At 27.7% G+C, this 24,050-nt stretch overlaps 1 protein-coding gene across 1 annotated transcript in view; it reads right to left on the bottom strand.

Moving 5' to 3' along the window:
• Positions 1–7,708: 7,708 nt before the first annotated feature.
• LOC129968741 (dual specificity mitogen-activated protein kinase kinase 7-like) overlaps positions 7,709–24,050 on the bottom strand; it is a 45,127-nt gene continuing 28,785 nt past the window's right edge. Inside the window, exons 6-10 of the mRNA XM_056082940.1 lie at positions 22,867–23,046; positions 19,284–19,364; positions 17,704–17,846; positions 12,691–12,736; positions 7,709–11,435 (exon numbers count right to left, since the gene is read on the bottom strand). Coding sequence (XP_055938915.1) covers positions 11,325–11,435; positions 12,691–12,736; positions 17,704–17,846; positions 19,284–19,364; positions 22,867–23,046 — 561 coding nt within the window. The 3' untranslated portion in view covers positions 7,709–11,324. The remainder of the gene's footprint in view (positions 11,436–12,690; positions 12,737–17,703; positions 17,847–19,283; positions 19,365–22,866; positions 23,047–24,050) is intronic.

Below are 24,050 nucleotides of genomic sequence, written 5' to 3'. Positions count from 1 at the left end.
CCTTCATAATATACATATAACATAAAAGGCTCACGTTCTTTTCATACATTATTTTATAACTACCTTTTGAGCATTAATTTCAATTGTATTAATAAACTGAAATTTAGCTATTCATTTTATTTTATTTTTAGCAAATTAAAAGCAGTTAATAATCTAAAAAGATCAAAATATAAAGTAGGAAATATAAAAGGAAATTAGACTTGTGTGCAACTTATTGATGTATTAGTATGTTTGAGCTAAATTGTGTTGCACGCATAAAAAGAATTACTGAATGTTTTGTTTCTATAGATTTTAATTATTCAGACTGATATATTTATTTTTTAGACTGAATGACTAAAAAAGTATAAGGCTTAATGAAGATGCCTTTGTTATTTTAATAATATATAATTCTAATATACATTTTAATAATTACACATCATTTAGCTTATTATGAGATACACATTTAAGCCAATTATTAGAGCATATAAAGAAATGAAGAAAAAGAAGCAAAGTTCTTATGAATTACACAGTTAAATATACCTAGAAAATATAAATATTCTGTGAATCATTCTTGGGTGAACCGGAGTTTAACCCCTTTCTTCGCCAAGTTGCGATAATGCGCCAAAGCTGGCAACCTCCAGACTGGAAAACCTATTATCTTTCGCCTTTACTATGCGCTATGATTGGACATCTGTTCCCTCGCTTTTGAACATTTCGCAAAACACGGCGCAGGACCGTTGTTGGCGAGTTGGCGGTTTTTGAAAATTGCACCAATCAGGGGGTTAAACTCTGGTCGTACCTCATTCTTTTAGATTTAAAATAAAATCTCTCACGCCAAATATAATATATTGAAATTTTAACTATCTTATGCTCATAATAATATACACAGAGACAGAAAACTGTAATGCCACTAAACTGTAAAATAATAAATAAGTTAAAAAAAAATTAAAAGAACATTTTGTTAAAGATAAAATTTGCAGTATATCATTAACTGTTAAGATTACAAGATTTTAAAGGGTTATTTATTAATAATGTTATAATTAAAGGTTATTTTAGTAATTATTTTATTTAACTGATCAGAAAGTATATATATTACTAAGTTATAAAACATAAATAAATAGGAGAATTTATTAGAAACAAATATTTTTACTCTGTATGAAAAGTACCATTTTCTACCACAGTAAAACCATTGGGATAATTGAAGTACATTTAAAATACATTATGTAACAAATCTCATGCTAATATAAAATGTACTTAATGCTAAAGACTTTTTAGCGCCATAAAGTAAGAAAGGAAATTAATATCTATTAGTTATATCTGTGCATTAAGTATTGATCCCACTAAAATAAGCATTAGTAATTAAAATAGTTACTTAAAAAATGTATTTTTTAACTGTGGATAAGCATGTGATATGATAACATGATGACGGGAAATATTATTGAAAATCCTATTTTAAAATTTACGGAAAATCACACAATTAATATAATTGAAAATTATATAGATATTTATGCATATTTTAAATTTAAGAGTGGTGCAAAAATATTTTCCATGCAATAATACTTTTGGAAGTTACTGTGGAAAATGCCAAAATTTAACGTAATATGTGAATTAAAATTTCGAAAAGATTACATCCAAGTACATATTTCGATTCATCAAGTTCCTTCCCCTTTTCTCATCGCTCATTTCCTAAATTTAATTTTTTTTTACTTATTTTAATTTATTTTAAATATGCATACTTTATTCTCTCTCTCTCTGTCTATATACCTTTATATATATCTGTTTTCAGTGAATAAATATTACATTAAACAGAGATAAATGTAGATCATCTTCTTTCACCAAAATTATATGAGCTTTCACATACAAAAAATTTGAATTTTTAGGCAATTTAAAACTGGAAAAAAAGGCCCTAATTTTTTAATGCAATCTAAATGTTTTAATATTAAATTTGACGTCCTGTTCTTTTTTCAAATCAGTCAATCAAATAAAACAAACAAACAAACAAACAAAAAAAAAAAAAAACACACTTCAGTGATCAGCGAAAAGATGGTTTTTAAGTTGTAGGGTTTAGCGGTTGAGAGAGTCGGTGCTTTTGAATTTTGAGTGGTTTTGTATTGTTATTTTTGAAGCAAAAGAGTTTGATCCTTTTTTCTTTTATTGTTAGAAATTCTGTTTTCAACTGATGTTTGATAAAATGCATTGAAATCAGGTAAGACCCGACCATTTCTCTCTCTTTTTTCTACTGTTCGGAAACTTAATTAAAGCTGAGCCATATAAAAATCACTGTAGTGGAAGAATATGATATTTGCTATTTTATAAACAACATGCAATCGTCAATTTTTGAAAAATTTTAAGAGTGGAAAAACCACAAATGAACTGGTTTTATATCTTGGACAAAATGAATATGAAATTAATATTGTAATGTCAAATTGAAGAATTCTTTCAAATGAATCTTTTTACTCTATAAGCATTCATTAAAGAGAAAATCAACCGTCATGCAAACATACAAAATATGAAATTTGTAAGAGAAAAATCATATTTACGACACCGGATCCTGTTTGTGCAGCCCAGTTACTTAAACAGCTAATATGGTGGTATCCTGTTATTAGAGGAATTCAACAATTGGCACCACGTTTTGGAGCAGACATCAGGATCCCCCCCTCTTCCGTTTTATGAGTTCTCGTAATGTAAAAAATAAAGGAAAATGCACAAAGAGTTAACTTGTCATTCAAAATACAATGCTAAGCTTTACTTTCCATAAAAAAAGGTTTTAATTATAATGAAATTAGAGAGAAAGTCGCGATATTAGGAACATTAGTCACTACAAAATGAAACTGGTCACGGTGCATAATACCAGATGATGATAAAATAATTAAGCCTGTGTCTGCATGATAAATGAAACTCATAGGGAAGTATACAAAGTGAAATGGCACTATGCAGCGTGAAGTTGAATGCGAGGAACATTTGACGGCAACTGGAGAAATCTGGTCTTTATGTCAAAATTCCACTAAAAAAAGTCATTTTTAAATCCGAAAAAGAGTTGAAAATATTAAACTGGGCACAAAATTCCAAGTCATTGGGAAGCGAAACAAAGGGACTGTGTTATTTGGAGTGGTGAGATCAACATTTCACTATTTGGTGGTAATGGCATAAAATACGTATTCCATTTTAATTATTCAACACCTGTTGTTAAACGCCAAATGAATGTTATGACTAGGAAATGTCATGCCTCCAAAATACGCAAATAAAATATTTGTTTCAAAACTGTTACCTTCTGCAGATTATCGCTCCCATATAATACAAAATTCAACTCCATGTCATGTTGCCTTTGCATGGTTTCAAGATAATCATATTTCACTGGCGCAACGGCCCGAACCTCTACCCAGGCGAAAATCTATGAAGCAATGTCGTGACTCTAAAGCACGCCCAATCAATTGAAATAAAATCCAATCATGTAATAGCAGCAGAGAAACTTAAACTCTGTCCAACGGCATTGCATTACTCGACAAAACTTGCATAAAGATTACTCAACAACTTACAGTCGTGTAAGTGAGAATATTTTTATACGTCATTTTTCTTCTTTATAACTGTTATACCAGTACAACTAACCATTATAAAAAATATTTTATTAAACTTTTCTTTATTCTTCAAAATGTTAATAAAATGACAGTTATGATTCATTGAATTTTCAAAGGGCTCCCATAATTTTGTGTAATGATTTGTGACGAAAAAAGTAGAAATGGAAGTATTCAAAGCGCAGTAAGAAAAACGTTTCTGCTTTTTACAACTTTTTTTATCTTCGCATTTTTGTTAGAATACAAGTTTAACAATAGATTAAAATTTGGTTAAAACGCGAAGAGGAAATGGGGGAATTCCGCTTACCAAAACGAATTTTGTAATCATAAATTCAATAACGATTTTTCACTCAGGAAGCATAACCATTAAATGTCAGTTTATTTTTTTAAAATAATCAATCTTTAAAAAAACTCATTTCGCTGGCATTGCCCCCTGTGGCATGTGACTTTCAGCTGAAATAGAAGTAAAAACGCTGTTTCTTATGAACTTGAAAAGTACTAATGATGATGATGTCGGAAGAGGGTGCAGTAGTTTCTGAAGGTAAAGACCCCTGAGCACCCGAGGGCAGAAGTCTGGCTTCTAGCTCATATGAAGATGAAACTCGCGCATTTGCTTGCACAACCCCTTTTTACAGGGGAGCACATTCACACACCTCACAGATAGAACACAGATGAAGAACCATGCCCGAACCGGGATGCCCAGATCACGGGGATGATGCGCTACCCCGGCAAAAGTACTAATGTAAATGTAAATTTAACTTGATTTAAAGTTTGCATATTTTATTAGAAAAAAAATATATTTAATTAAACATTATTAAATGAATTGGAGATAACAAAGCTTACACAATTTTCACATTCGCAACAATTAAGTAAACATCTTTGTAATTTTCCAAGCTTATATTCCGGCAGTACAGAAAACACAAATCTCTCTCGTGTTTCCCAGAATTCTAAGGCACAGACATTCATCTACATGTCTTTCAATTCATTTGCATTTTCAAAAATTGCCTGTCATTTTTTTTATTTCCTCTCTGTTAAATTATCGATACGGTTTACGTTTTGATTTTTTAATGATATGGATAAAGGTCGTTTAAGAAATAACATCAAACCGAAGAATGTGAAGATTTTTAGGTTACTATAAAAGAAGATTTTCAAACTTTTGAAAATCCATTAATTGAAAAAGTAAATTTAATTTTGATGAATGCAGAAATACTAGGTCAATACAGTAGACTCCCGATTATCCGCGGTGCGGATTATCCGCGCCTGCCTGCACAAAGTTTTTTTTTTTTTTTTGACTAATTTTTTCAAAAAGGTGCAGTTTTACAGTTATGCTTTTGTAATTACATAATACATTACAGTATTAAAACAGTTCATATGTATTAATTTTTCTGTGTATCCTTGACGCCTCTCGTAAGTACAAAGCACTTTTCTGTTTTCATTAACAAAATGCATTTTAGGTTAGTTTTGAGTGATATACTAAAATATTAAGCGTTAGTTAAACATTTCCTGCTGTTTATTTTACGTTTTATTGTACATAAAACGATTGTTCAAAGTTGGAATGACTGTTTTCTTTTTTGCTATACCCGTTTTTAGCTTTTTTCGGATTATCCGCGATTTTTGTTATCCGCGGCGGCAGCGCCACCCAATTCCGCGGATAATCGGGAGTGTACTGTATTTAAATTTATCAAGAGGTATGCATATGAAAATCACAATGTATTTAAAGTTTGATACTTCTTATATCCTTGAATAACCAGCTACTTATATGAGTGAACCTGATCCTCATATAGAATTAAAACTCGATGATAAAGTGATTTTGAGTGGAGGGACAAATGGGGGCGATTCAGTATCATGTTACACTGAAGGGAATCAAAACGATGTTATTTATTTATATATATAGGGTGTCTCAAAAACCTTGACCTTATATTCCTTAATATACCTTTTATTTATAATAACATTTTATTCCTTAAATATTGATCATAGACATATACTGTATTACAAAGTTGCGTAAAAAAAGGTGTAAAATGTTATGAAATTGGTTAAAATGTTCAGGGGATTAAACTTCAAAAAATACAAAATTTAAATTTTTATACGGACTTCGTACAAAAAAAATTCCCAATGAGTAAAATGTGCCGCATCCTCTAATAAGGCCATGTTCAAAATTTCAGCAATTTATCACAAAAAGTCTCTAAGATATGAAACTACATAAATGCTGAGTTAAACCACTTTTCGATGCCTGGATATGAATTCGCAAAGAAGAAAAATCGTGTCGGATGTGCGTGTTTTAAGGGTCGTACAAAAATTAACAAAGAAAGTAATGATTGAATAAATAAATAATTTTTGCTATTTATTGGTTCAAAAGTATTAAAAATTTGTAGAAACAATAACTTAAAGGAAAGATTACATAAGCTTTTTTACAAGTTCATTGATTGCTATTTTTAAGTTACATTCTGTATTTCATGACATAAAATTTTAAAGTATTTTTCAGGAAGCATAGATTTTAAAATTTATTTTTAAAACTAAAGATATGTTCATTACGCGTCGGTCTCTTTCATTGAACTTCTCTTCCCATCCATTATTTTGCTTTGCCGAATTTGTCTGGCTGCGCTGTGTGTATGCTGTTATGACTTTAGACACCGTACCTCTAGAAATGCCTAAAAGTTGGGATGTTTCGAGCGCACTTGCTCCAGCTAGACGGGCTCCTACAATTTGGCCACTGAAAACCTGAGATGGCCGACATTTTAAGCTTTTGAAAAAAATTTAAGAATTGCGGAACTTTAATAAAGCTAACATACTACCAGAATATATACATTGCTATATATATAAAATTGGTGGCTATTGTCATATTTTAATGCTTACGAGCCACATTAAAAAATGTAACTTTTATTCACAGGTGTTTTTCCATTATTTTGATAATCATCTGTAAATAACCTTAGTAAAGTATTTATTTTTTAGATGCAAATTTCAAATCAAACAATAGAAAAATGTACTTGCATCAAATGCCATACATCATCAAACTAAAATTAATGATTTACATAAAAGTTTTGTAAATTTATTGTTCAAAACGACACGTTTTCTCAAAATGCTTTAGAACTCGGATATTGAATTCTAAATATTGAAGAACATGAATGGATGCAAAAATACCCCTATCAATGCTTAATTGGATGCTTGTCATTTTTAAGCGACAATCTGATATCTTATTTAGTCCGAAAACTATGCCATGATTTTTTAATAATAGTTTTTTTATTATCATTGCTTAAGAATAATTGATATATTCAAGTATGTAATCAATGCTAATGTTTATAAAATTGATTTAATTTTATTACATATTTGAACACAAACTGACTTCACAGTCATTCAACAAGTGGATATAATATGTGTAAGTAAAACTATAGTTTCATGGAAAACAAAGAAAAATGTATTGCACTTAGTTCAGATCAGACTGGAATCAAAATTTGTAGTGATCTGGGAGACTGTAAAAGATCTCATGGTTTGATTGTAATGCATTGAATAAAATTAACTTAGTATTAATATCTAAACCTGTTTTGTGCCAGGACAATAAATCAGATATATATATATTTATATTTTAGTGAGAATAAAAAATACTAAAACTAAATCTAAAGAAATTCACATTGCCAAATTCACATTGTTACACATAGCCAAAATTCAGATTAAAAAAAAAATACATGACTTTAAATTGGTATAAATAAAATAAACATTAAAAAATGAAATAAAATAAAATGGTGCAAAATTTATTCTTGTGCAATAATATTTTTGGAAATTATCCACGGAAAAGAACCAAATTCAGCTTAATTTTCAATTAAAATTTTAAGAAATATCATCTCGAAGAGTACATTTTCATACTCTAAGAAATATATGCATATATTCCAAATCTGATAGCTGTAGGTCAAATATTCTGGTCCACAGAATGCCAACACACATATGCATTCATCGTTACTACTGAAGAAACTACTATACTATCATTACAATAATATAACTATACAAAATGTTTGAATTTTAGCACAAGAGGAAAGGAGAGGAAAGTTGACTGCAAAATGTAATTTTAATAAACATGAAAAAAAGTTCACTTCATTAAAAGCGTATAAAAATACAAGACATTCTGTTCAGTAATACACAATTATAAAGAAATGGAAGTCAAAGTACACTATATACAAAATCCTTTATTCAATCATTTCATAATATTTAGCTAGAAACTATTCTTCTTACTTATACTTCCAGAGGATTTTCCTCGTTAATTCTTTACACACTTATTCACAATTTGTACAATATGTTTTTAAATATAAAAACAAATAACAAACAGACTCTTATATAATTTCTATAACCTCTTATGAGACAGAAAAATGGAGATCTATTAAAGTCTGCACATGCAACTTCTACAAAAGGCCGAAAAGAAATTGCATCTATTTTTTTCTTTCAGAAAAGAAAAATAGAGCATATATAGAAACAGTTCAACAGGTACAGAACGTAAGTATGGCACAAATGGTTTCCTTTATTATCAATGTGACCATTATGTAGCAGAAGTGAATATAATTCTACTCTTACAAAACATAATTCTAAAATAAAATTAGAAATGCATGTAAGAATCATTCCCTCCGTCCAACTTCAACAGACCCACCATTTTTTTTTTCTTCTGTCTAAAATTAGAAGTCCAATATCCGAGAAATGTGGGAATCCATCATTTATTGATTAGAACTCTACTAGTTTTTTAATATATATTTAGCTTGATAACAAAACATATATTGGTATATTCAGTGTCAAATCGAAATAACAAAATAACAAAGAAAGAATTTAGCTACTTCTTTCCAAATTGTCTTTCATTATGTGAAACCAATAGTATTCCATTAGTCAATATTGATCCTTACATTTTTTTTGATGTTTACACAGTATGAAAAACATTTAATAAAATAGTTATTTTAGAAAGGAAAAAAATTAATTTGATATTTAGAATGAAGAGATATGGCAATTTCTTTTGGAAATGGCAATTTTTGCCATTATCCAAAATGTCAGCATCTTTTTTGTTCATACATTAAATATACGAGGCTTATTAAAATAAAATGAGTTTTCATCTTTAGCTTAAATTACAGAGAAACCGATTTCATCTTAAATTACAGAGAAACCGAAAATTGGGCCCCATAAGTTGGATGAAGGGAATATTATTGAAACAAATTAATTCTTATTACAATAACATTTACAAAAGGACTTCTAAAAAATGTAGAAAACTCTAAATAATACACTTTTTTAATTTTAATATTAACTGAATTCCAAGAAAAATTATAAATTTGTGATTTTAAAATTTAAAACTATTTTTCAAAAATTTTAATTTTATATTGTCACCTTTAAAATATAAATTAAAACAAGCATTCCAAAAATAAAGAAACATGCAAAAGAAAACCTGATAAATTCTGCCTAAACAGACAAAAAAATTTAATTTTTATGCCACTGATTTAGATTACTGTATTGCTTTTAATAAGTATGATACAATGGTGGAATAAAAACATTCAATTATACTCTCTATATATTCAGTGTTATTTCCAGCAATCTTAACGTTATTCCTTCCCATTTTAGCAAAACAATGCATTTAAAATATAAAATCTACCAAATTAAAAAATAACAAGATTCTTTGGTTTAAATGTGAATATTTCCTGTATAACTGAATATAATAATTAATTTCAAAAAAAGATAGCAATGAAAAGTTTTTGAACACAATAATTTAAAAGAGTGGCTATAAAGATCACAAAGAAAAAAAAATCAAAACCTATTTAGTATTAGATTAACATCAATACAAAAATGAATTAATCGTACTTCTTAGCTTTGATATATTAAAGGGTAATACAAAATGAAGAACATTTTAAAATATTTTTTTCTAATGAATGACATTAGATAGAGACACAATACATGACTGGCCAGAGGAAAGTTCAAAGTTTTATTTGCATGCTCTTGGATGATTCCGGTTAAAACAGTGCAGTTGTTTGTTTACAAGAAAATAGGGACTCTTCAGAAAAAATTATCTTGTTTTCTGCACAGAATGAATTCCATTATTACAAATCAACCGCTATGCATTTTGTTACAAGTTCAACATAGAACCTCCCACATTATAAACAGATTCATAGTTGGTACAACAGATCCCTAGAAGATGACTTGCAAAGGAACAATTGCTCAAAAGCAAAAATTGATTGCCTTAAATGAAAATATCGAGACCTATTCAAACTGCTTTCTAATGTAACGATAAGAAATCCATAAACAGAAAGAACAGAATTTCTTAACCAATGGTATGATATACGTTTTAAACTTGTGCCTGCTTGTCCTGAAGATCCAATTTTTTCAGCAGCGAGTTCAATAACTAGGGACCAATTTTTTCAACAGTAGCAAAAAATGGAACCTGATTCAACTTTTGCTACATAGTAAATGGCACTTATGTAGAAAGCATAGGATAAAACTTTTGTCTATCCACTGATCATTAGAAAAATATATTTTAAACCTATTATTTCTTTTTGAATAAACCCACATGTTGATTACACACATATTTGTCAGTTGTTCAGGGATGGAGACATGCTTCTTATGAGAATAACAAAAAGTATTGTAGCACCATCTTTTGCTGTTCATATAAACATACTACCCTGCATATTACACAAACAAAAATAAATAAATTAATTAATACAAACAAGCATGCCATGTGACAGCAATAAGTTGCTACATAAAAATGCACTTTTCTAAAACAAGCTTGTGTATGTAATGTTAAAATGTTGTCAGTTGCTGCACAAAGCTCACAGCTGGAGCATTTGTTTCCTATATTTAAAGACACCACAGGCATTTCAGGATTTAAATCAAAATGGTGCAGTGTTTACAAAACTCCCTCTGTATTATAAATATATTAAAAATTATAACGAAAATTCAATTATCATTTGTTTTGGGCTGTAGGATTCAAATTCAGAAAACTGAAATAAAAAGTAATTTCATTTTGCATACAATAATACCCTTTATATTTATAAAGTGATAAAGGTTGTGTTGAATTGTAAGGGGGGAAAAATCAAAACATTTAACTGAAACCACTCATATCAATAAGAAGGACTCATATTATAGAGGGACAGTTAACAGTGCATTAATTGAAAATATGTAACATGATTTTAGCACAAATTTATTTTAAAATGCTTATTATATATATTTTTAAACAAAGGGAGTAGCAAATAAATAAATAAAAAAACTATTACTTTATATGAACTAGGAATATTATTCATTAAAAAAAAAAAACACAGGTGAACATAAATAATCAAATAACTTTATAAAAACCTGTTTCTAATAAAGAAATACAGAGCAAAGTATGCACATAATATTAGCATATAAAAATATGTTAAGCACAAGAACAATGACACTTTTTACACAGGCAAAGCACTCAAAATCTACCCTGGGGGCAGCATATCACAAATTTTATTGATATGACACTAAGAAGTGGCACTTAATAGAATAAACATTCCTATATTTACATTTCTATTATTTTCAACACAAACATCCATCAAAATACACTACTCTCCAAATTATTAATCATTTTGTTTTGGCCTCATGTGAGCTGCCCTGAAAATCTGAGTTATCCACTGCCACAGTTTTCAATACTCAAAATAGTCACAGAAAAGGCCTCAAAATGCAACACTTCTGTTTTCTGCATCTGCCATTTCCTTTAACAGGAACTAGATGATTTTGAGACAAAATTTGGCAACAATATGGAGACATTTTTGAGTTTTCATAACAAATCATGAAGTGATATCATTTGTACCTAAATCGGAAAGTTCGAGGGGTGCCTTTTTGCATGACAGTAGCAAACCAAGCTGCAACATCAACATTTGCTCTTTCATACCTTTTGATGAAATTATGCTCCTGAATGAAATAAAGATCATATTAAAACACAATAAGAAATTTATTCTGCTAATAAACACATGTACGCATGCACACACACACTATTGGAAAATAAATTATTTAATCACACAACATAAATTGATTTCAATGGGGCTTCTTTTACTTTTTTCATTTAAAATCAATTTCTGGGTCTGAAATTTCCATTAATTTTTTAAAACATCAAAATCTGTGTAAGTCACAAAAAATTTGATAAAAAAAAAAGTAAAGCAGTAATTTTTTTAAAACTATTTTTACAGATTTTTAATTCAATTTTTATGACTCATATCTTGTTTGTAAAGGTTGTAAAATATTTTTGTATTAGATTTTTAACTCACTCACCCCTGCACAAGCATCATGATATTTTATACATATATATGTTCTCAGTGACATTAACCATTTTAATATTTACAGGATTTAATTATCAGTTAATTTATTTCAAATAAACTGCAATAGCTGCTAGTGAACCCGAGAAATTACTGTTTTTTAAATTCCATAATATTTATAACAATGAATTATAATCATACACTAACATTACATTCTTTTAATCTACATTTTAGGTTTACAATTTTTAAAATCTAAATTTTAGGTTTACAATAATTTTATATTAAATTATACTTGATTAATACAGAACAGATAAAAAATAAGAATAAAGTCAATTTATGCACAAAAAAAATGAATAAATGGATGCAATAAAAGAATGACAATTAAAATTGTCATTCTAATAACTATATGCCTAATTGACAGCTAAAATTGCATGCAAAACTTTTAATAAATGTAATACATAATCAATAAATATACAGTCAGCATACTTTCAATAAAGAAGTAATAAATAACACTTGAGCAATAAAAGTTTAAAGTAAAAGGTACAATTCAAATTTAATGGCAAAGTACTTTTTTTTAATTGCTTATTGGATTGAATACATTATATTAAGATCAAACACTTCAGTGTAAGAAGAAGGGGTTTAAAAACTATTTGCTTATAAACACAAAAGAAAGAGGATATGGATATATTTAATTAATGAAAACAAACCATATATATATATATATATATTTGACTGTGAAAAAGCCAAAAGAAAGAAAGAAAGAAAAAAAAAAAAACAGTATGTCAATATTAAATTCAGGGTGCAAGAGAAAAAACATTTAACAACATTCAAAATAGACAAAGTTCTACTACAATTCTAATGAATCAAGAATGAGTTCAGATAATAAAGCTATTATGATATAATAGTCATCTTACCAGAAGTTCTCGATATTTGGGTCTTTTTTTGTAGTCTTTCGTTAAACTAAGAAAAATGAAGGAAAAATATGAGCTTCATAATGAATAATTACATGCATTTTCAGACAAACATAATTTAGAATAAAATGCAAAAGCACTAAGTAGATAAATAAAAAGTAGAAGGGATTTATTCTTGTTTTCACTTTTAAATATAAAGAACAAGGTCAGCATAAAAACAATCCCTGATGTCACAGTCAGTTGAGTATTTGATAAAATTTATATTCCCAGCTGAGCAAGCTCAAAACACATTTTTTCAACCAGCTGCAAGGAAGCTGTGGGGGAATTTTCCAAAAGTGTTACAAGTGTGTAATGATAATTCAATCATAAGACTGATTTGCATGTTGAGGTTAAAGAAACGGACCTCTGAGAAACATCAAAGAGATGTATCATTCCTTTGGAGTTTTTATGTACCACCATTGTTCAGGAAGTTATTAAAGTTGATTCACTGTTTGTTGCCACAGGCATATCTAATATTCATAATTCTAATGAAAACAGATTAAGTTTATGTAACAAATGGAAGTATTCAAGGTCATTTGGCATTAAGGTTATACAATTTTAAAATTGTGAATGGTTTTTGCATTAACAAATTCCATAACAAGAAACAAATCTTTTTGAAATTCTACAGTTATGAATAATAATCTAATATGCAAGCAATTCCACAAAGCATAAATATTAAAAATGCCCACAAGCCATAAATACAAACAATATTACTTAACACAAAAAAATAAAGAAAAACAGAAAAAAAATTCTATATGAATGATCAACAGGAGAATAATATTCAAAACAAGAACATCCACATTAAAGAACAATTATTGAAAAAAAAAAAAAAAACACTTTAAAATTTATGCCTTTTTTTTAGCAAACATTTGTGAAAAAAGATAAAGACAGCAGCAAGGTAATAATGACATTAAGACATTTATGAAATTTGAATAGCTTCTCTTTTTTTCAATGCTTTTATGACACAAAAAATTTTCTCCCCTTTTTAAGAAATAAATTTTTTTGTACAGTTATATAATTTTAATACTATTAATATTAAAAAAGAGAGCTCATTTGCACATTTAATCTATAATCTCTTAACTGCTTTGGCAAAAAGAAAATTTTAATGCAATATGATTTTAAATAGAGGAAAAAACAAGGAACGGAAGTGGACAATTTCACATTATATGAAATAATAGCATAATAAAAGAATTTTGGTATTTGCTTTTAAAAGAAAGAACCAATTTTTCTTTATTTACTATTTAGAATTCAGCAAAGATAAAATTTATATATTAAGGGGCGGAGGGATATATTACCTCTTATGCTCTTTAATTTTCAAATCTGGGAAAAAAAAAAAAAAAAATCCCTGTTTTTCCTGTATGTATATTCAAGCTATGAAAAAATGCACGAATAGCACTCATGTGCTAGTTATAATGGAACATGGTTTTAAGGAGTGTAAAAAGCAAGGGAAGGGAGCCAAAATTTGACATTATTTGAAATAACTGCATGTTAATAGAAGGTTTATATTTACAACAGAAAAAAAAATTACCTTTCTTTATGATCTAGAATTTAACAAGACAAAATTTATATATTAAGGGGGTATATTTCGTCTCATGTTCCTTAATCACGCAAAATTAAGGACTCTGGTGAAATAAAATACAAAACAATTTAGTTATAATGAGACAAATCATATAATGATAACTTAACAAAAGCATTTTTTTTATTTTTTTTATTATTTATTTATTTTTGCCAATTCACCTATTTGGGCATCAATTTTTGCAGATTTTTCAGCCATCAATTCCATGGAGCTAATATTTAACAGAAAAAGTTATGATATTTTTGTACAGTCTAACGTAAATTTTTGAGCCATTTCACTTTCAGTGAACACATTTCTGATACCTTATTGAATGCATTAAAGGATGAATATGACGAATCAAGTTTTAATGAGCATAAAAATTCAGCTTTAAATGACTTTTTTTGAACTAAAAAGTTCGAAATCGATTATCGATTTATTTTCGGACATTAAATTTTGAAGTTTCCTGACTTAACATATCTCCATCTCCTTCATTCCTTAAGATACAAAATCTAATGTTAATTATGATTTTTTTGAACTGACGTACAATTTTCTTTCCTTTCTTGGCATGACTAATAAGTGTCTGTTTTCCCATATTACTGAGGCTAATTATTTTCTACCAATAATAAATGGATTTTGCAGAATTTCTAGAACCCTTTCAGCAAAATTAGGATTATTATCCTAATCCGCCCAGTTCGTATTCAATACGGATTTTGAGCAGCTCATTGTTTAAAAAAGTTCTCTAATCTACTCTGAAAAAGCCTACAAATTTCTCAAATGATAAAACAAACCATTCAATAAACTCACGTGTGATGACTAAACATCACCATTATGCATCTGCTGATTGAATGTTGTTATTTCCGCCAGATAAATGTATTCTATTCTTTCATGCAGTTACAGAAGTCTCGAAAAAAAAAAAAAAACTGTCTTACAAATTGAAATTGGACTGACCTATAAAGAAAAAAGGGGGAGACAGTAAAAAAGGTACGAGTTTCCGCATTACACAATCGCAAATAGTATTGTTTCGTTTTTGGAAGCGATGACCACAATCTTTATATTCTTGCGATCTTTGGAGATCGGCATTTTTTATATGGGGGGGGAGGGAACCCCTTAGAAACATAAAATTCCCAGTATTTTTCCAGTTTTTATTAAAATTTTCAAATTTCCTTGCCTTTCTCCGATTTTTTAAATTAATTTTTAAACTCCCCGTGTTTTCCTGGTTCTCCCGGTGGCATGGCAACTCAGTCATGATATGTTCTCCGTAATTTTGAGCAAGCCTTATAAGTAAATCTGGAGCTTTCAAAATCAACAAATTAACTATGGACATGGTTTCTATATAGGAAAGGCATGCACTTTAGAATAAGGGAAAATAGGAGAAGGATGGTTTGATAGCAAAATCCTTATTGCGTACGAGATTCTTCGTAGTGCTTAACAAGAATGAGAAATACGATGCTGCACTTCCCTCAATCCCACTATAAAATGTAAAATTCACTAATGGCTTAACAATTACAGGAATTTTGTGAAAGTACATAACTTCAATGCTATTAAATCAGTATTATTAAAAACTGGTAGACTGATGTGAACTTTAGCAGTGTTCACAATGGTTAGGAAGGTTACTAGAGGATGCCTTCTACGCAAAAAACAAAGTGGAGGCCAGAGAGTTTCCTGTGCCTAGTATTTCCTGGAGAATAATTTATCCTCACACATTGGAGATAGATCACAGCTTTAAATCGGAATGATATTCAAAGAACTCCAAGGTCATTTAGATCAGCCAAGGTGAATCTAGTAAATTTTACTTAAATTTAGCACCACACTTCCATTTCTAAAGTTCATGTAGCTCTTATCCTGCAGGTGGATTATTTTTTTAAAAAAGAAAGAAAAATATTACATTTACAACAAAAAGAAAATTTGACCATGTCTTTTACCTATAACATAAACAAAAATATTTATCCAAATACTGTGAAATAATGAAATGATAAATCATATCCAGGTAAAGCCATTTTCTTAAAAATATTTCGAGTAGATTCTAAGACCATGTTAAAGCTTTAGAATATCCTACCAAAATGTCATCATTGATGGCTTCTTTGGCAAGACTTTCAGCTACTTTAAGAAAAAAATCTATACATGCTTTGAATCACCTTAAAAAGATATTTGAGTTTTAGATATGAAGGAAATGTATAGGGTGTACCATAAATTCCTGCAAATTTCAAGACATTGTACTACTACTACTACTAATAATAATAATTATAATAAATAAATTAAAAAAACCCAGAATGCTTGGAAAAAAAGAATTGTGGTTTGCAGGAATATGTTTAAAAAGAGACTTTAGACTTTTTTTTCCCATAAAAAAATTATTAAAAAATGATTGAAAGATAATGCTGGTACATTAAACTGAGATGGTTTACGCAAATCAGAAAAACAGAACACTGTACATTTTAATTTAAAGCAAAAGAATTTCACCAAGTCCGCAACCATAAGATATTAAGCAAGGGAGGTGCGTAACTACGGCTATTACAGCTAAGTGTAATATGCCAGCATTGATGCCACCAAGAGCCTCAGCAGATAATGGTCTTTAGTTATCCCTACAACCAAAAGTCCACTGGAGTAACCATCGTGGGTCACATTTCATTTGTGTAAGAGCCCATGTTTTGCTTGTAGTTGATAGTTTTGCCCAATGCCTGTATCTTGTACGAATGCAGTTTCAAGAATTTGTGCAGAATGCATTGGATTGATGTTTCCAGAATTGTTACTTTCCCAGCTTTTTGTACACTGCAAGATGTCTCGGCTTTTGAATTTCCCATGAAACTTTGTACAACAAGGATGCTGTTCGCACTAATGGATGGTCTGACACTTCGTGGACGATCGTTCAAACTCCCCTTTTCTTCAAAAAGGAGCACTATAAATTCAGTATCCTGTTCAATGAAATAAGGCTTTTAGGGAAAATGCTATCAATGAAATAAGTGTTGAAACACCTTTATCAGGAAATATACTATGAAGTTTCAGGCAGATATCTCTTGCTGCTCTTTACTGCTGTAATTCTTAAAGCAAAACCAAATCACAAACTGGCTTTGTATTTTGTATAAATGTATGTTTTAACTATTTTTTCAAAGAAATCCAATGAAAAATCAAGTACTTTTTCAGAACTTCGAGTATGGGGGAAAAACAAGAGTTTTCAAGGATTGTGCGAACCCTATAAAAAGAACAGAATATTGTTGAAACAATGATACTATATGACTCTAATAAGTTATATTAAACAAAGTGGGATTAGTAATGAAACATTTGGGAGTAGCCTCTTTCATCACTTAAGTACACCAAGGAATGCTCAATTACTCACTTAAGTTTCTAATAAGAGTCTTCGAACACTTTAATAAATTCATGTTATTAAAATACTTAATTAATAAATGATAAGCAAAGGGACTCCTTACCAAACTTGTACAAAAGAGCAAAAATCTAAAGAAAATCCCATATTTGTAGGCAATCTTGGTGGATCTTCTTGTAAAACTTTACTCAAAACTTCAAAGTCTGTTTTACAATCCTGGTATGGAAATTTACCAGTGGCAAGTTCAACCTGAAACAAAAACAAATTAACTAACATAAAAGAAAGATTATCATAATATGAAATTTTTACAAGAAAGAGGGAAAAAAAGAGGAAACGGGAGGGGGTTAGATAATAATTTTTTATTAGTATGTTAAGCAAAAATTGAATAAACTTTTCAATGCTATGCAAGTTTTCCAATTTAGGTGTTTATAATAAAATTTAGAGGTGGGGGATCAAACTTTTTGCTATAACTCATCATACATTGTAAAAAAAATCTTTCCAAAAGAATTAAAACACTAATGATGAAATGCTATCAAAATCAAAACTCTGAACCACATTTTTATGTATTCTTTAAATATTAATAAGGTTAATATAGATTACAAAAAGATCACTGAAAATTACGTTAAATCTATTAAAATAAATGTTCAATGAACATTTAAATGCTAAATATAGACACCTGCTGATTTCTTGAAATTTGCAAATTTTCTTATGTACTTTTTTAGAAACACTGAAAATTTATGAGAGAATTAATTGTAATAACTTTACGAAATTTTATTGCTAATATTTAAATTCAAAATGAGTGAAAAACTATCCATTGAAATGAGTTAAATTTTTGCATGACACACAAAATAATAGTTTCATTGATTTCCCAGTAAATTTATCAGTGTTATTATTCTATTCCATAATTTTGAAACAATATTTTTGTTAAATTATAAAGCAATTAATTTTTTAAAGTTTGCTTGATACATATGCTTTATATTAATTTCAAGTCAAGGACTGTATAATTTTACAAGATATCAATAAAAGTCTATATTTTTATTTAAACATCAGTGAGCAAAATCAGATCTTAGAAAGACGAAGAAACCTATCTTAGAAAGATTTGATTTTAAAGTATAACTTTAAATGCAATTTTGAAATTTAACAAAAAATAATTCATAAGGCAAGTTGAAAACTAGCAAACATCTCTTGATAATTGTATTTTAATACAAGAAAATTACAGTGAACATCAAATCAGATGTGCAAAATTTTGGCATGAACTTCATCAATTACGGTGCCTTAGAAATTCCAGAAGTATCTCAATGTTCTACAATGACTCAGCTATTATGTCTTTGAGCAATGAAATAAATGGATTTATATGCTAATTTTTTTAAAAAACATACAAAAAAGTCAATAGGTGTAAAAACAGAAAATCAAGATACCTAATCACAACCAGTCCAGTATGGGAAAGGTAACTTGATACTGAATGTACACATTTATGTTAAAATGTGAATGTATTCTATTATGTCAGAACCAAATACAGATACTGAGTTTAAAGCATGAATATTAAATAATTGAACATAGTGAGTTTCCCTGATTTAAAAAAAAAGTATCAAAAGACATATTAGAAATTTTTTCCCCTTGCCTATCAACAAATGATAATCTGAGTACAGTATATATACAAAAACTCCAAAAAATGTTAAAACTTACAAGTGATATCCCAAGACTCCATACATCTGCTCTTATATCATAGTCAGGACGCTCTGGGTCAGGTGGATCTATTCTTTCAGGCTGTAAAATATAAGTCAACATAAATTTTCACACAAAATGATTATGAATTTATTTTATTCAAATTAATTTTTAAATTCCTTTCTTTTCTTATGCTCATTCCTATCAAAATTTTAAAGCAAAGTGTCCAGTAAAATAAAAGAAATTTTTATGTATGAAATGAAAAATTTAGTCTTGATTTATTATCAAAAAATCAGAAATTAGACTAGATTTTTAAATTAATTTAATTTTGAAGCTGCATAATCAGATCTCAATTCTTTACATTCAGAAAAATAATTAGACACATAATTATTTAATGAATACAAAAGTTCCATTTATACAATATTATCTTTTATGTCTCAGAGCAAAAATCTGATTTGTTTCCAAAAAATTAATCTGTAATTCATACTAGGTGGCTATAGAAACTGTAACAAAAAATCTCCCAGACTAAATTTGATGCATTTTCCTGATGTAAACTACTAATTATATTAGCGTCCTGAATTTAATTTTGATCAGAATCACGATGCACAATTTTTAAAACCTGTACAATATACTTTAAAAAAACTTTTACAAGTTATTTATAATGAAAAAATAATAATTTTATGAAATTTAATTTAAAAAAAATGGAATAAGCATCCTAAATTGTATTAAAACATTATATTAAATTTTTTTTATACATAAAAAATAATAGAAATTGAACAAAATACTTTGTTTCTAAAACTGCTTAAAAATTCTAAGAAACATAAAACTACTCTTTGCAATGCAAATTGCAGCATATTAAAAGTAAATGTTACTGCGATTTCAAATAAATTTTAAATTTAAATTCAATTAGAGTTATTTGCATAAGTACCAGAATATTATATTTCAGAATAAATATAAAAATAGTATATCTTTTTATATTATAAACAGGAAAAAACTGCCAAACATTATTTAAATTTTTTTAAACAAGTCGTCAAAAATTAATCATTTTAATCAAAAATTTATGCTTTTATAAATGAATATATAAATTCCATTTATTATTATAAACAGTATTAGACATAAGATACTAATTTACTGATAATAACTTCATTAACTGCTTGCTTATCACACCTAAAATGTTAAAAATTACTACTAATAATTATTAATTTCATAGTTAAAACTTCAATTAACATACACACATACCTCCACATGGTTTAAAATAACAGATCTTGCTTCAAGTGAATTAAAAAAGTAACATTTTTATTTCACATATTGTATGCAGTAAAATTATCCTTCAGTTATATTTTAACATTTGGAAAATTAAAAATGGATATAAAAGGACAGTTTTATTTACTTTAACAATTGATATATTTGATTTCAGCAATAATAATAATTCAATTTGTTTATAGCACTATTAATTTTTCATTTAAAAAATTGGAGAATATTTAAATATAATGAGCTACATATCAGTTTATGCAAAAGTAAATCTAATCTTAAAACCATTTTAAAGATTAGCCTTATTTGTACCAAACAAGTTTCAAGATAGTAATTAAAAAAAGCAATAAAATATATTCTCTCTTTCCAATTCTCTTTTTCCAAGCTGAAAATAAAACATTGTTACAGTAATTTTTTTTAAAAAGTATGATTCATATAGTTAAAATCTACATTAAGTATTTAAAATCCAAGTGAATTTTTGAAAAAAATGTTTTATTCATTTATTTAATTTACAGTTTAAAATTTCAGATTGAAAATGCAATGATTATAAGGTTTCTTATTCACTTATTTAATCTACAGTTTAAATTTTCACCTAGAAAATGCAGTATCTGTAAGGCTTCTTAAAAATTTCAAGGAATTATTTTAAAAAACAAAACAAAACAGAGAGACAAATTTATGAAAATTATTTAAAATTAGAAGCAGATAGTCAAAGATTTTATTTTATTTATTCTATCTCATTAAAAAATACTATTAAGGATTTGTTCGAAATTGAATTTATGGCAGCGCTTGAGTTCCTGTATTCCTTGCAGTGTAGGATCATCATAAAAGAAAAATGAAATTGATTCTTTAATTTTATAGGAATTTTTTAAATTAACTTTTGCTACATTAATATTCTATGTTTAGTTTGTTTGAAAAAATCTTTAAGAGTAGATTTTCATAATCAATTCAATTGAAATTTTCAATAATTAACTTTTTTTTTAAAAGCATTTTTTTTCACCAAATAGATGCCCCCAAAAATGCAATTTGTTTTATAAATTTCAATAATCCTAAAATGCAAGGGATAAATTTGATTATCGAATTGCATCAATAACCTTTACAGAATTTTTTTTAAATTGTAAAAAGATTTTGTAAATTGAAAAGTATATTATATTCAAGTATAATAATGAAATGTATATAAACCTAAAATTGCTCAGTGGTGATAAAAACTTTGTCACTTAAAAGCAAACCAAAAAATTTAATAATGGAAGTTATAAATTTTAATGAAATTTTCTACAACAAATAAATTGCACTTTCTTAAATTTACTATAATGAAAATCTATTTTTTAAAAAAAGGTCATATTATTGATATTATAATTTAACCTGACAATAAATCAGAACAAAATTGGGGTAAATCTTACTTATCATTTAGAATGATTAGCTACATCATTAAAATTTTTTTTAAAAACTCCCTAAAGAAGGCAGACTGGGAGAAAAACCTTTTAATATTTTTCTGCCATAATTTAGGAACATATCGCACAAAAACTATTATTTACACCATCTTAAAATGCAAAAAATGGCCACTTTTTTACATACATATAGAAAATGTAAATTAGACAGAGCCAAGGATACAGGTTTAGTAATGCATAACAAACACTAAATATTTAATGAATAAATAATAACAAACAGCTTAATTCTAACAGAACAGTAAGCATCACTTTGAATAAAATAAAAATTCAAAATAAACAGCCACTATAGTTTAAAGTTTATTATTGTTATTATTATGAAAGTGATACATTATAATCACTGTTTTGGCTGAAAGCATTGAATAATCGAAAGATATTGGTTTGAATTAAGGAACTTAAAGAATTATTCATTTATCACAAAGTGCACAAGGTATCAATGCATTAAACATTTCTTTCTTTTCTTTTTTTTTGTTGAAATTTTTAATTAAAAAATAAAAAAGTTATAGCAATATTTTAAAACTGGAAATTCAAGAGACCAGAAAAGCATATTTAAACACATAATTTGAATTTGGCAAATTCTACAGCATGATAATACCAAAGGGTCATTTTATAAGTTACAGATTTTTATTAAAAATGATAATAATTAAATTAAATTTCAGATTAATAATTTACAAGAAATGATTTATATAGAGAAAGGAAATATTTTCATATTATTAATTTAATAAATCTAAATTAGACAAGATTTGATCCATATCAGAAAAAAATCCCGAATAAAAATTTCATAATTTCTTAGAGTTAAACACTACATAGTCAAAATTGCATTCCAAAATAAAATAATAAATCAACTTTAAAATTACTACATTTAATGCATACTCATTCTTAATATATCAGAAAGTGTGAAAGATGCTTACAGCCATGTAAGCAGCACAGCCAGCAGACCTCGTCTTAGCCTTCGAGTCCACTAATCGGCCGCTGATACCAAAATCACACAGTTTCACTGTTCCATTCTCGTCTAAAAGAATATTAGATGGCTTTACATCTCTGTGTATGACTCCATGCTTTTCTTTCAGATAGTGCAAGGCCTTGACAATCTAAGTATGTTTATATATAGACAGGGATAAATGTAAATCATTCACAAAAACATTAATGCATTTCACAAAGCAAGCAAAAGGAGAAAATAACACTTGAAACAGCATGATGCCAGGTCGGGATTTAAACTTAAAACTTTTTAGCACCTTCTTTCCCTTTTCCTATTTCTTTGTCCAAAAATATGACATGCAATGCATTTTGAAATAATGCTCAAATTTTTGATCTGCAAAATTGTAATAACAGATTAAATAGAGTAAATTTATTGATAGTACTACAGCGTAATTTAGAATAGCATCAATTGAAATGGGATTCGACTTTGCATAGGTCTTCTATAAAACATAATTCATAACTACCCTTTACGGAAAGTTTTATTTTATTGGGAGTTTTATTAACACTTTACTTCTTTTCTTCAATACAACTTCTATCAAAATGGCCCATTTCATAAATACAGAAGATATTATTTTATTTAATACAAAATAAAAAAATTTTTAATCTAAAATTTCTGATTTAAATCCGAAAATTTGTTTATCATTACATGGTTTTTAATGATTATGTCCAGATAGATATAAGGGTATCTATCTAATAATCAAATTATTAATTTTATCTATTCATCTTCATGATATGTTTTTAAAGCAAAAATTTTGTTTTTGGAGAAGATTCTGTAATTCATAAAAGTTTTCTATTTTTTTTTTCTTTCTGTTTCAATCACAGTTAATATATTTAGATGTTTGGTTGTATTCATTACTATAAGCATCATATTAATTTTGAAAAATCGTTAAAATCAAAAGTATGCCATTTCAAGTAAGATTTTAAAAACATTAAATTACTACATTCCAATTGCTTGAAGATGTTTGTTTTAATGACAATAGAAATTGAACAGAATGAAGACAAAAAGAAAAGAAAGAAAAATATTTTAAATCTTAAAGCTAAAATAAAATAGGATAAATAATTCAGATTTTCATTTGAAATAAAATAAATATTTTAAAACCCAATTTTTAGAAAAAAT

Source organism: Argiope bruennichi, chromosome 5, assembly GCF_947563725.1.
Source record: "Argiope bruennichi chromosome 5, qqArgBrue1.1, whole genome shotgun sequence".
NCBI classification, from domain to species: Eukaryota; Metazoa; Arthropoda; class Arachnida; order Araneae; family Araneidae; genus Argiope; species Argiope bruennichi.
Note: the sequence above shows the minus strand (reverse complement) of the source record. Positions and strands in the feature narration are given on the sequence as shown.